This window comes from Ictalurus furcatus, chromosome 22 (assembly GCF_023375685.1).
Source record: "Ictalurus furcatus strain D&B chromosome 22, Billie_1.0, whole genome shotgun sequence".
In the NCBI taxonomy this organism is placed as follows: domain Eukaryota; kingdom Metazoa; phylum Chordata; class Actinopteri; order Siluriformes; family Ictaluridae; genus Ictalurus; species Ictalurus furcatus.
Window position 1 is genome coordinate 13,004,004 of NC_071276.1, and position 14,001 is coordinate 13,018,004.

General features: G+C 36.2%; 1 protein-coding gene across 2 annotated transcripts in view; it reads left to right on the forward strand.

Moving 5' to 3' along the window:
- Positions 1 to 13,725, forward strand: part of adamts3 (ADAM metallopeptidase with thrombospondin type 1 motif, 3) — a 79,280-nt gene extending 65,555 nt beyond the window's left edge. The window contains exons 18-22 of one of the 2 annotated variants that reach the window (XM_053653951.1): positions 521 to 677; positions 1,676 to 1,808; positions 5,822 to 6,029; positions 7,322 to 7,439; positions 8,973 to 9,256. In XM_053653951.1, the coding sequence (XP_053509926.1) occupies positions 521 to 677; positions 1,676 to 1,808; positions 5,822 to 6,029; positions 7,322 to 7,439; positions 8,973 to 9,034 (678 nt within the window). In that variant the 3' untranslated portion in view covers positions 9,035 to 9,256. Of the gene's footprint in view, positions 1 to 520; positions 678 to 1,675; positions 1,809 to 5,821; positions 6,030 to 7,321; positions 7,440 to 8,972; positions 9,257 to 11,336 lie in introns of those variants that run through there. The other variant, XM_053653950.1, reaches the window with a different exon arrangement.
- The last annotated feature ends 276 nt before the right edge of the window (positions 13,726 to 14,001 follow it).

Below are 14,001 nucleotides of genomic sequence, written 5' to 3' on the forward strand. Positions count from 1 at the left end.
TAGTAATTTAATTATAGTATATACATGTCCGGTACATACTTATTTATGAGTCTCTCTTATTGAGTATCTTATGTAAGTTAATAAGTATTGGATTTGTCAGTTTTCAGTAAATATATTTACAATGAGGCTATTCACATGAAATTTTCACCAGACATCAGTATTAACTCAAGAAATTCCGAAATATAAAGAATTTACAACATTAAAGTCCTTAAATAAAGTTATGTGTAATAAAGTGGAGTTGTGACTATAAATACGTATACTATGCAAAGCTTATATATTAGAATATTCATTTGTAACATGTAAAAGTTAAATTGGAATGAATGTAGCTATTGTAAGTCATGTGTAGTTGATTTGTCTACTGGTACTTACATATTGATTTCATTCATATTCCTCTATGTTTGAATATTAACATCCTCTGATATGTAAAGTTCAGTAAAGGTCAATGCCCTGTTGCTTATGATTTTTATTATTTATATATTTATTTATTTGATTTGTGTGTGTGTGTCCTTTCCTTTGCTAGATTATACCAAAAGACAATGAGACAAGATCATCATTGATGTATAGATACATCATCCACGAGGACTCTGTCCCAATAAACAACAACAATGTCATTCAGGAGGACACGTATGAGTGGGCTTTAAAAAGTTGGTCCCAGTGCTCACGACCTTGTGCTGGAGGTAATAACTTGCCCACCCATTTTTCTTATCTCTATTCAATTCAATTCAATTCAATTTTATTTGTATAGCGCTTTTTACAATAGACATTGTCTCAAAGCAGCTTTACAGAAATATCAACATGGTATACAGATATTAAAGGTGCGAATTTATCCCAACTGAGCAAGCCACTGAGTGGCGACGGTGGCAAGGAAAAACTCCCTAAGATGTTTTAAGAGGAAGAAACCTTGAGAGGAACCCGACTCAGAAGGGAACCCATCCTCATCTGGGTAACAACAGATAGTGGGAAAAAGTTCATTATGGATTTATATGAAGTCTGTATGGCCTTAGGAGCAGCCGTAGTCCCAGCAGTCTGGAATTAGAGAAGATTTGAGCTCCATCCAGAGGCAGAAAGGATCTGGATCTCTAGTATCTCCATAAATTCATGTGGGGCTCGGCGAAAGGAGAGAGGGAGAAAAAAGATAATTATGACTGCGAAGTAGTAGAACAGAATCTAGTCAGGGTAGGCTTGAGTAAACAAATACGTTTTAAGCCTAGACTTAAACACTGAGACTGTGTCTGAGTCCCGAACACTAATAGGAAGACTGTTCCATAACTGTGGGGCTCTATAAGAGAAAGCTCTTCCCCCTGCTGTAGCCTTCACTATTCGAGGTACCGTCAAATAGCCTGCATCTTTTGTTCTAAGTAGGCGTGGCAGATTATATAAAACCAAAAGGTCGCTTAGATATTGTGGCGCGAGACCATTTAGTGCTTTATAGGTTAATAAAAGTATTTTATAGTTAATGCGAGATTTTACTGGGAGCCAATGCAGTATTGATAATATCGGTGTGATATGGTCGTACCTTCTAGTTCTAGTTAGGACTCTAGCAGCTGCATTCTGGAGCTCTAGCTATTTGTACAATTCCATCGTTTACTTTACACTTAGAAACCCCATCCCCATACCCTTATTCTGATTTAGCATCCCCAGTGGCTTTTCTTATGTAATGTTTTCTTGAGTTAAGGATTCCAATACACAAAATATGGATGTCGTAAAAAGGGGGACAATAAGATGGCACACAGGAGCTACTGTGACATCAGTAAGAAGCCCAAACCCATCCGCAGGATGTGTAATCTCCAAGACTGTACACAACCACAGTGAGTAGATCTCATTAACAGTCAGAAAAAAACAATCTTGTTTTTTGACACCCAACATTACATTACAGTAAGTCACCAGAATATAAAATACTATTTCTCAGTACTTTGTATAGTTTTACACTAATTATCCAGTGGTAATTGGATACATAGGAGTATGTGAACGTCTTCAAGCTTGCAAAGATCTCTTTGAGTCATGCTTAACTTTAAGGAATTTCCCATTTATATTCTGATGCTCTAAGCTATGAATAAAACAAATATAAATAAACTATAATGAAAACCTTTAGGGATCATTCTGGTTGTCTCTACAGGGGAATCCTGAAACCTTCAAATTTAAACCATACAATGTTGTGTTTTCCTATCAGACAGGATTTCAAATTAGAACCCTTATAGGACCCCTAACTATACAAAGAACCTCTTGAAGATCTTTTTTATAAGATACATAAGGTGTTAGAGTATAGCGTAGTGTAGGTAGAGTGTTGATTATACAAATGAGAATTGCAGAGGAATTTGTTTAGAACAATACCACAATGTTAAAATAAAGTTTTATTGTATTTATTGAATTTACATGGTCTTTGATTTATGTTAGTGTGTCTATGTCGAATTGATTGAGAGAGAGCCTATATTTGTAGTGAAATTAGACCAGAAAATGTTAAATAATTCATTTGTTACTTTTGCATGAGATCACTTGAAGAGTATTGTGATGTCATGGCTGAGCAATTTTGCTCTGTATATAAATTTATGCATGAGCATGTGTGGTTTTCCCCATTTTTCTGTTTTTTTTTGCTTGATTACTGTAGAACCTAATTGTTGCTCTTGTAGATTACCTAACATGTTGCATATTAAGGTCAGACAATATTAATGGATAAGAAAAAAAAAATTCTACGTTGTAAAATAGGCTTCTTAGATAAAATGCAGTTATGAAATAAACATTTGGGAGAATACACTTTAAAGCGCACCTACCACATAAATATTCCTCTCTATTCCAATCTCTCCCTTTGGGCTCTGTGACAAATTTATCCCACCCCACTAACTTCCCATATCCGCACTTCTCCTTGACTTTTCTTCCCTTTTCTTTTCAGTGTGTGGCCTGGTTTTCTAGCACAAAGTGTCAGAATACTCTAATTTCCTAACCTTCCCTTTCCTTCCACAATTACTCTTTATACCATGAATGAAAGTGAGTTCTGACCTTCAAAACTATAACCTTATAGCCTATTTTTATATAAGAGAAACTACAGAAATCCTCAGCTAGTCTTTTGCCATATACTTTACATATCCTGGGATCTTTCTACAAGCTGTCTCATTTATTGAAAAGCCTGACATTAGACTATGGGGTGTGATTGTGTGCTACTTTATATCAGAATAAATGTCACGGCTTTCAATTTGACTTCGATTGTTCAGACAACCGCTTCCCCAGTTTTAAACTGCCTTTTTTATTACAACATTGTTCTGTGTATAACTCTATGTGTATGCAGTGTCTTCAGAAAGTATTAAGACGTCTTTAGTTTTTCTGCACTTTACTGTATTATAGATATAATTTTAACGGGATTTAATAAAAATTTTGGCTATCAATATACACACAATAACCCACAATGACAGTGATTTCTTTTCGGTTTGAATCGGAATACAGATATATATTTGGATCATTAAACAGATACAGATATTTATTTTAAAAAATACAGATGCATTTTGTGGATATAGGCTTCAGCATATTTTAATAAATACTTTGGAGGGTATATGAAATCCAGTCTCTAATTTGGCTTTGACAGCAAGGTGGTTGAGCTATTAAATTTGTTTTGCAACACCAAAATGATGGCAATATTTTGTGTTTAATTTTATGATTTAATGACTGATGATATTTTTGGAAAACATTTTATTTATGTATGTGCTAATATAAATATTTTATATAAATACATAAATATTTGATATAATATATGTATATTTACATAGTTGTTCTAACATGTACTTAGAATAAAACTACCCATTTTTAAAAGTGACTTTTGCTAAACCCTTAAAAGTGTAACTGGAAGAACTCAGCTTTCAGATCAAGTATATAAGCTAAGGGCTAATATTAATTAAATTTAGAAATCTTTCATGAAAAAATAGGGAAACCCTCCAGCATTTTTACTACAGCTTATGGCATTATAATCAAACTGCACTAATCTCGTTCTGGAACCTTTTGTATGGAAATGCTAAAGAAGCATACAAAGCCACTACCCTGCTGCCACTTGGTAGATCACACTTTGTGGAGTCTGGACACCACTAGTCTGGACACATTAGACCAAATCTACATTTTTAATTGTCTGGAAGGCACTATGATAAAGGCTTATTGTTGAAATTGATTTCTTAGTTTTGATTTGTTTAACACTTAAGACTGAAGCCAACTGTGAGCTGAAAGTATAAATACTGCAGAGAAAATCTGATGATACACTGACACTATCTATTCTCAAGTGGTGAGGTCATTATTCCTCTCTACTGGAATACAGAAAATCAACACATTCAAAGATCTGTAGGTGCCTGGTAGCACTTTAATTATAAAAAGGTCCTCCTCACAGAACTGGTGTAACTCAGTCAGGTTTGTGGGCTTCCTTGCTCATTCAGTCTATAAATTTCTATAGTGGGTATGTCAGTGCTTTGTGAGGCTACTCCAATACTTTAACTTTGTTGTCTTTAAACCATTTTATTAGAACTTTGGAGCTATGTTTAGGATCATTGTCCTTCTGGAAGATCAGTTGCGACCAAGTTTTAACTTTCTGTCTGATGTATTGAGATGTTGTATCAGTATTTCTGGATAATCCTCCTTGCTCATGATACCATCTATTTTCCAAAGTACAGCAGTCCCTTTTCCAGCAAAACATCCCACAACATGATGCTTCCACCCCCATGCTTCACAGTTGGGATGGTGTTCTTCGAATTAAGTCTTCACATTTTCCCCCCATACATAGCGCTGATCATTATGGCCAACCATCCTGATGATCACCTGCAAATTTCAGTCTGGATCTTTTATGTCAGTTGGGCTTCTTCCTTGCACAACAGCCTTTCAGGCCATGGCAATGTAGGACTCACTTAATGGTGAATGTGCCTGATGTATTCAACTCCTTTACCAGTTCTTTTGTTGTTGTCCTAGGGGCCGGTTGGACCTTTCAGATCAAAAGTTCATTCATCCCTGGGAGTTCATTTGTGCGTTCTTCCTGATTGATGCAGTGTGGTTCCAAGATTTTTATATTTGCATACAATTACTTGTACAGATGCTTGTGGTACATTCAGTTCCTAATGAGGAGGAGTCTGAGTTACATGGATTTTCTGATTTTCTTAAGGGCAAAAAGGCATAGGCCCTGAGGTGCCCTCTCAATTAACTTCTAATTATGACAATTGGCCAGTCAGATGCTTCTTAAAATCATTGCATCAATTTCTGGAATATAAAATATAATCTGTCTGCCTCTGTGATATGGCTGTCTTCTTCCCTGCAGTCTTCAGTCTAGTGTTTCTGTGGATAAGCATATAAGCATGGCTAGTGCAGTCGAGTGGAAAGTTAAGAGTCTTTTTATACTCCTATAGATTATTACTATAGGAACATTACATTAAAGAGCATTACATTACACTCCTTTAAATTATCACTATAGGAACATTACATTACAGAGCATTACATTACACGCCTATAGATTATTACTATAGTAGCATTACATTGCATGTGCCCTCCATTCAAGTGCATTTGCGGTAGTTCTCTTCATGAAGTCACAGTCCGTTCACGTGCACATGATTTTAAGATTTTTGCAATTAATAAACAGGTAAGACTGATTGTGGAACATTTTATATTTTGGATACGTTGATGAACATCATTATACATAAGGTGCCTGGTCATTGAATCCTCAAATCTTGCTGGGTGGTTACCAGCTGTTAGAATAGTTATCAAAATCAATAGTTTAAAATAATCATAAGAAAATTGGCAGAAAATGAACTGTTATGAAAAACCAAAATATTATTACAAACATTATTCTTCTGCTTGTTTTTCAAAGGTGGATAGCTGAGGAATGGGAGCACTGCACCAAAACATGCGGAAACCTGGGTTACCAGATCCGCACCGTGCGCTGTGTTCAGTTCCTGCATGAGGGCACAAATCGCTCCATCCACAGCAAGTATTGCAGTGGAGAGAAACCCGAGACCAGACGTCCCTGCAACAGAGTGCCCTGCCCTGCAAACTGGAGGATTGGAGCCTGGTCTGAGGTCTGCCTTTTTATCTACATAAAGATATGTCATTTCCGTATTTACCAGTTTTCTCCAACATTTTATGAATCTACATCTGTGTAATGTGAGTTCATTACTAGCCTTGCACTTTAAAGTTAACACACACAGTTCTTTATTTTGTGTTAGTGATTTCAGCTTAGATGTAGTAAGCTGCTCGGATAAACAGACTTCAGTCATGTTCACAAGCTGAAAGCCAAGTCACACAGTTATTGGCTTTCTTTTGCTGATTAGGGCAAGTAGTTAGGCCAAGTAAACATGTACAATGATGAAAGAATTTGTGAACAGGTCACAACTTCAACAAGTGTGCATGGGTGTTTGACAGTTTACGAAAAGGACTTATTTAGTTGCTTACTGGTAAAATAAGGATTTTGAATAAGCTAGCCAGGTCAAGTATTTCTTGTTTAAAAAGCATAGAAATTAGTGTGGCATGTTTTGGAAAGGTCCTTAAAAATGAATAGACTGTTGGTATGCTTTCATGTAATTCTATATAGAGAAAAATCCTATAAGAAAAATAGATTTTCTGACTAAAGAATCTAGTTGCATGTGTATGCAAGAAACCGTTAAAAGTCACATGTTGGCCTTTTGATTTAAATAATATATCTGGAATCCAGTCCTCATTTCTACAGCTGAATCAACGTCGAGCCTTAAAGAGATGCCAGAACAATGCTTTTTGTTTCAGCTCAGAGAGTGCTCATTTTCTCATATTGATTTTGGCCACAAACTGAAAGGAGTAATGTGTCTGCCAATGAGTATCCTGCTCAACAATGTACCACTAGCCAGTTATTTTGTTTTGAGGACATTAGGGCATCTGTTCTTTTCTGACATTTGATTCTGGACTGTAAAAAGAATTGGCTGCCAGCTTTTACCTCTTGTTCTTTTTGACTTGCATGGTTCTAGGGGGAGACAGAGATATTTTTCCTTTCAGCACTTTATCCCATCAACTCTGGGAACTAGACATTTCCTGTCTAGCACATTACACTTACAAACCTTTTCAACCTTCCAACACTTTTTAATGTCTCTCTCTTCTAAGAGCAGTAACATGGTGGCATTTAGCTCTACACACAGTGGCTAAACGTATACTATATATGCTGTGCACACCCTGTACTAACAACTGTGCAAATCCACTGTAACTCTCGAAAACACCCAAAACACAGATCTATATATTTAAGATTAAATTAAAGAATTATAACCGCCTATACCTATTAAAATCTACTGGATATTATGTATAAACAAATCAGGTTTCTGATTGTGATTGTAATTCTCTCTGCCAGTGCTCAGTGACCTGTGGCGAAGGAGTGGCACACCGCCAGGTCACATGCCGCATCATCGATCAATGTGCTGGTGAGAAACCGGAGTCACAGAGGCCATGTCGCCCAGGACCCTGCAATGGTAAGCCAAACCACTGCACATTAATAACAATGAAAGAAAGAGAGGTACAGGGTGGATAGATGAATGCATGGATAGAAGGATGAATGGAAGGATATATACAGTATACACAAGTGCATTCAAATAAGTAAAAATAAGTAGAATGAACCATAAAAAACTAGAAATAGAAATAAAAACTAGAAATAAATATATTTTCTAAAGATTGCAATTTAATACAGTGTAATTTTGTATTTTCTGACCATTGTAAAATAGTTATAGAAGATTATTATGACACTAAACATCTATTAGTTGCATATTAATAAAAGAGACTGTTGATTTTCGAATTTAGTTGACAACTCACAGTTGGAAAGGGATGTTTATCCTAAAGTTTAGCCCAGATTTTAGCTAAAAGTTTATTTATACTAGGAGTTTCATCAACATTCAGCAACTCCCATCGGTGAAGAGTTAAATAATACAAAACTGCAAAATGTAGTATAAATAAAATGCAATCAGTTTTTCATTTACACCAAAAGCAATGTAGCCTTCACCCTGCCAGACTGGTAGCAGTGTTGTGCCACAAGGGAAAATGTTTTCAAGGTTAAGGGGATTGCTTTAGAATAGCATTTTTTAACTTCTTTCTACTCTACAGTGCTAGAGAACATTTAACATGGCTGCACACTGGGGAGCCTTTATAATAATAATAATAATAATAATAATAATAATAATAGTAATAATAATAATAATAATAATAAACTTTATTTTTATATAGCGCCTTTAAAGCAGCTTTTCAAGGCACTTTAGACAATAAGAACATGTCAAGAAAATAAAAAAAACACAGATAAAAACACAAAACAAACAAAAACAAAAAAACAGACTTGAATATAAAATGTTTAAAGCCATTAAGAAAAAGCTAACCTAAAAAAATTATTTCTTACAATTATTGTGCTGTCACATCTGGTTATACTGTATATAGTCCTGCTCTTGAGCTTTCATCACAATAGCAAGCCCTCACTACAAATTTTCTTCTCTTTACCAATATTTTTGCAATTGTGAAAAAAAAACACATTAAATCTCTAAACTTGTAAATTGTGTGGTGCACTTTGAAGCTCCTGTTCCCGTACCAAAGAGTCATCAAAAATGTACTCAAGTACAAGTAAAACTACTTATATTAAATACTCAAGTAACAGTAAAAGTAATAATGTCAATAATTACTCGATTAAGAGTAATAAAGTAACCAATGAGAAGACTACTCATGTAGCAAGTTACTAGTTACTTTGGATCTGATTAAAATGAAGGGAAAATCTTGAGTCTCAGACAGATTCAGATGTGTGACTACTCAGTACTCTGTACTCTCAGACAGACTAAGAGGTGTGACTACAGAAGTCACACCTCTCCTTGAAAATCTATCTGCTCTGTTTATGTGATATAAAACCCAGGTTCAAGATGAAGCTGCTTATCAACCTGTCATTTTCAACACAAAAACACACACACCCCAAAAAACACACATTTTCCTAATGGTTGACTGTCTGTATTTTCACAACATGCTAACAACACAAGACAAAGACAACAGCGAACAAAAGACCAGACTATGGAACAGAACAAAGAGAAATTGTGTGTAGAGAGAGTGTGTCTGAGAGAGAGAGACACACACACACACACACGCTCGCTTCTTCCCCCTCTTCGGCCATTATCTTCCAGGATTGAGCAGATAAAAAAGTGAGCAGTTGTTGCATCCACATTCAGACCACTGCAGCATATCGCAAGACTCGTGACCTCTTTGCATGTGATATACACTGATTATTAAAACTACATATATTCATTAACATTTAACAGTAACAGAGGAACGCCACAGAATGTAGCCAAGTAAAAGTACATTTCTGTGATTAAAAATGAACTTATAAGACTAAAAATATGGCCAGTTAAACCTACTCTGAAAAGTAAATTTTTTCAAAAAGTTACTCAGGTAAATGTAGCACGTTACTACCCACCTCTGCTGGTAAGACTGTTTAAGAAACTGGAAAGTTGATTGTAGAATAATTTATATTCAGAACTGGATTTCCATTCATAAATGCAGTTATCTCTCAGCTGCCAACACTGTTATAGTATTTAGAAAATGTTTTTTACCCCCTTCCTGATTTCTTTTTTTTTTTTGTATATTTGTCAGACTCAGTTGTTTCATATCTTCAAAATTTAGTATAAGACAAAGACATCCTGTGTAAAGACAGTATACAGTTTATAAACAAGAATTTCAAATATTGAAGGAAAAAGAGTTATCCAGTGCCCTGTAAGAAAAAATAATTTCCCCCTTAGTTACTCAATCAAGTTACTAACCAAATTTAATTGATAATTGGGTCCAATTAGACTAGACACACCCAGGCTTGATTACTACCAGCCCTGCTGACTCTAAATATCACTTAAATAGTAGCTGTCCAGCAATGTAAAGTAGGCTAAAACAGGTCTCAACATCACACTATAGTGTGATCAAAAGAAATTCCAGAAGAGATGAGAAAGTTATTGAAATATCAGTATACAAAGGGTTACAAAACCATGTCTAAGGCTCTGGGACTCTAGCAAACCATAGTTATAGCCATTATTGCCAAATGGAGAAAACTTAGATGAGTGGTGAGTCTTTCCAAAAGTGGCTAGCCCACCAAAATTTCAAAACGAAAACCAAACCAAAATTATTGACCATTCATCCAGGAAGTCCCAAAAAGAACCCAAATGAACATTTAAGGAACTGAAGGCCTTGCTTGCCTCGGATAAGATCAGCGTTCATGATGATACCAAATGCTAACCAAAGGCTCGTCTCACATTTGCTAAAAAAAATCCTTGATGACCCCCAAGTCTTTTGGGATAATGCTCTGTAAACTGATGAGTCGAATTCATGACTTGAACCCTGTTGAGATGCTGTGGCAGGATCTTAAATGAACATTTAATGCTTGAAAGCCCTTCAGTGTGGCTAATTTAAAGCAAATCACAAAGAGGAGTGGGCCAACAGTCCTCCACAGTGATGGAAGGCCTCCAGTTATTGGAAGCATTTGGTTGCAGTTGTTGCTGCGAAAAGTGGCACAACCAGTTAAGTTTAGGGGCAGTTATAATTTCACATCAGTAATATAGGTGTTGCGTCATTTTAAAACTGTGTTTTGTATTTCCTCATGTTATCCATGTCTTGTATGTAGAGCTGCAACAACTAATCAATAAAATGGATGATAGTCAATTATGAAAATCGTTGTCAACAAATCTCATTATCAATTAGTTGGTCTGCACAAGACATGGGGTGCGTTTACTCACTGCGGTACTTCTGTTCCAAAAACACGCATCGGAGAGTAAAAATTAAAGTTGTGTCCCAAATGACGTACTGTACATTTACACTATGTTCTATATACTCTACCGTTTAGTGTATGTATTTTACATATCATCTCAAATTTTACATATCAATCTCAAACACTAGCGGTTTTTTACTATCCGGAAGTATAAGCTGTTTCCCAGTCGATGGCACATGACGTCAAACACATGTAATGCCATGCCGCTAACTTTAGCAGAATACCGACAGTGCTGCAGGAGCATGACGGTGATGCACGAGCACAAACATGTTTAAATCCAAAATGCTCCACTGTTCAAGGGGTTGGGAAAACTACCTAAGCAACCCTAATGACCCTAATCATATTGCTACATTTCATCTGTACAGGAAAGTCTCAGCCAATGAGGAGTACATTTCTAACCCTATTTTCTGTTAAAGACCTACCCTTAAAAATGGATTAATACATTTAACATTAATGGCATGAAGATTCCATGGTCTTAAACACATTTTTCTCTGGATGTGAATTGTAATGAATGTTTACACAATTGAAGAATATTACACACAATTTCAAATAAGAAATGGTGTATATTGTAAACCTGAATAATGTATTTCTGTCACAGATGAGCCTTGTAGAGGAGACAAGTCCATATTCTGTCAGATGGAGGTCCTTGCTCGGTACTGTTCCATCCCAGGCTACAGCAAACTATGCTGTGAATCATGCAGTAAACGCAGCGGCACTCTCTCTGCTCTCCTGACTGAAGCTGCCGAGGTCGAGGAGGAGGTGCGATTTGGCTCAGCCTCACAGTTACTCGAGACCCTCTCAGCCTCAGTCGGTCAAACCCTTAACCACCCCCTTCAAACACCAAAACAACCCAGTGGCTCGGCCAAGCAAACCTCAATCAGTGCAGCTCTCAAACCAAACACTGAGAGCAAAACTCCAAAACGTCTGGTGCAGGCCACTAAACCCAGCATTAGAAATCTGCCTGCCATGACAACCTACAAGCAGCGCAATGACAACATCGCTAGCGCTACAGCACAGCACACAGATAGCCTCATAGACATTTCCAAGGTAGAAAGATGAAGGCAAACACTAACCCATTTTTTTTTACATTCCTGGACTTTTCATAGATATATATATATATATAGCTTTATTCTTTGTCTTCATTCAAATCATTCCTAGAAGAGGTTTAGGGAAGTAAAGTGCTGGTTCACTTTTTGGTTTCTAGGTCATGCCCTCAAGTGGTTATTCAGAATCACACTAGACATTTACACATTTTCTGGGTTTTTTCTTTTTATTGTTGTTGTTGCTGTTGTTTTTTGGGGGGATGAGGCACCAAAGATGTTTCAAAATTAGTCAGAAGTCCCTTCTCAGCAGCCTCCAAGGTTTTGCACATTTAGCTCATGCTGTAGCGATGCCAGTAATCAGAAATGTTTCTAGTTATGTAGAATTTCAGAATCAAGCACAAAGGGTTTGTTTAATGAATAAATATTTATGAATGTTCCTGTAAATACTGTATGTGTAATAGTCAGTATTATTTTGTACTAAAACATGGTGCAAAGTTTTATTGTAAGATTTAAGTATATGGGTAAAATGACAGTAACTGAAGAGCTGTCCCTATTATCAGTTATTCCCTGTCAAAACACCTCATCCAGTATAAAGCCATTACTCACCAACCCTATCAAGGAATTTATTTAATCATATTTCTCTTGTATAAAGCACATCAGTGATTAATGTCAAAGCAATGTCTTAACAACCATTTTCTGGAATTTCTTTCATCTTGTACTGTATTCTATTCTGAAGCTGAATATGTATTTCACCAGCAAGAGAGCTAAATGTAGAGACATATTTATATGTCAAAAAGCTAGTGGAGCCGCACCGTAGACATCTATCACGTGCCAGCGCAGTGCATAGGGTGTGAAAGGCTACATTTTGAGGGCACCGAGGTAGAATTAACACAGATCTTTTTTTATGAAAAGCACATTGTGTGAGGTGATGCACTGTTGTAAATGGCGCACTGTTGTCTGCAAGATGTCAAGGGAAAGATGTTCATTTTTAAACAGGGGTAATGTCTCAACCACAATGCATCTGACTGCAATAGCAAGGAACTCCAGTGTAGGTGTCATTGAAGTGCAAACATATAAAATCCGTTCACACATGCTTGCCTGTGTACTACTGTATAGCTGTTGTATATAGAATTAAGAACTTTAGAGTATTTATTGACTTCCTTGTCTGTTTTTTATGTCCAGCATCTCTTATTTCACGAGCAGGTAAGAGCCAACAATTTGTCAGTCAAGCCTATTGAGTCAAGTTTCAGCATATTGAGTCATGTTTTGCTGAATTTCTCCAAGCAGCATAAAAATTTTAGCACCATAACAAAAAAGAACACAAGGGAAACCAGTTTTAAATTAGTTGTGAGAAGGCTCTAGTCTAGCTGTTTTAGAATAGCATTTAGTGTAAAAGCCCAACACATCTGACAGCTGCTTCTAAGTAGTTAACTTAATTTCTAGACGAATCTGTTCTTACAGTCAATTAGTGGATTTGAGTCATCAAAGGGTTTCATCTAAAACAAAGACAAACATGGAAAATGTTGGTGTTGTAGATATGAGTTTGATAGAAAAACCTATTGTAACATTCTTGAAACTTTTTTAAAAAATGTTTTCAGTGTAATGCCATTGAATTGCTGCCTTTGACAACTTTGCTGCTAATGCTATGCAAAGCTTTTTTTAAGCCCAAGTAGTTTAGTATTTGTAGGTTTTTTTAGTTTTTTTTATTGACAATCCCTGAGCCTCAGACAGATCTGCTGTATATGACAAAGATCTCTATATATCCCCAGTCCTGCTTTTGCATGTAAGTCTTAAATAATGCTCTTACTAGCATGTCAGTTTCTTGCCATGTCACATCTTGCCATCATCTGTTTATCTGTCTTTTTTTTTAATGGAAGTGTATACTACTGATGCTGTTTGTTGTAATGGGGAGCACATAGCAATAAAAAACATAGTAAATATTCATCTGTTGCTGTCACCTGTTACTATCTCTTCAGTTCCAGTGTGTGGCGTGTTTTGTTATAGCACAAACCCTGCAAGGCTGATGTATGGGAAAAAGGATATCCATTAACTGGGGTTGAGGGGCAAGTCTACATTGAAAAATGAGATCACAGATAACATAGCTGTGTAAATCCTCCATTAGTCACTATTTACAAATGTTCCTTTCCTTCAGTTCCCATGCACAATACAGTATAGATGAAGAGTCTCCTTTGAATATGTCATATTTTATTTTGTCTTGGA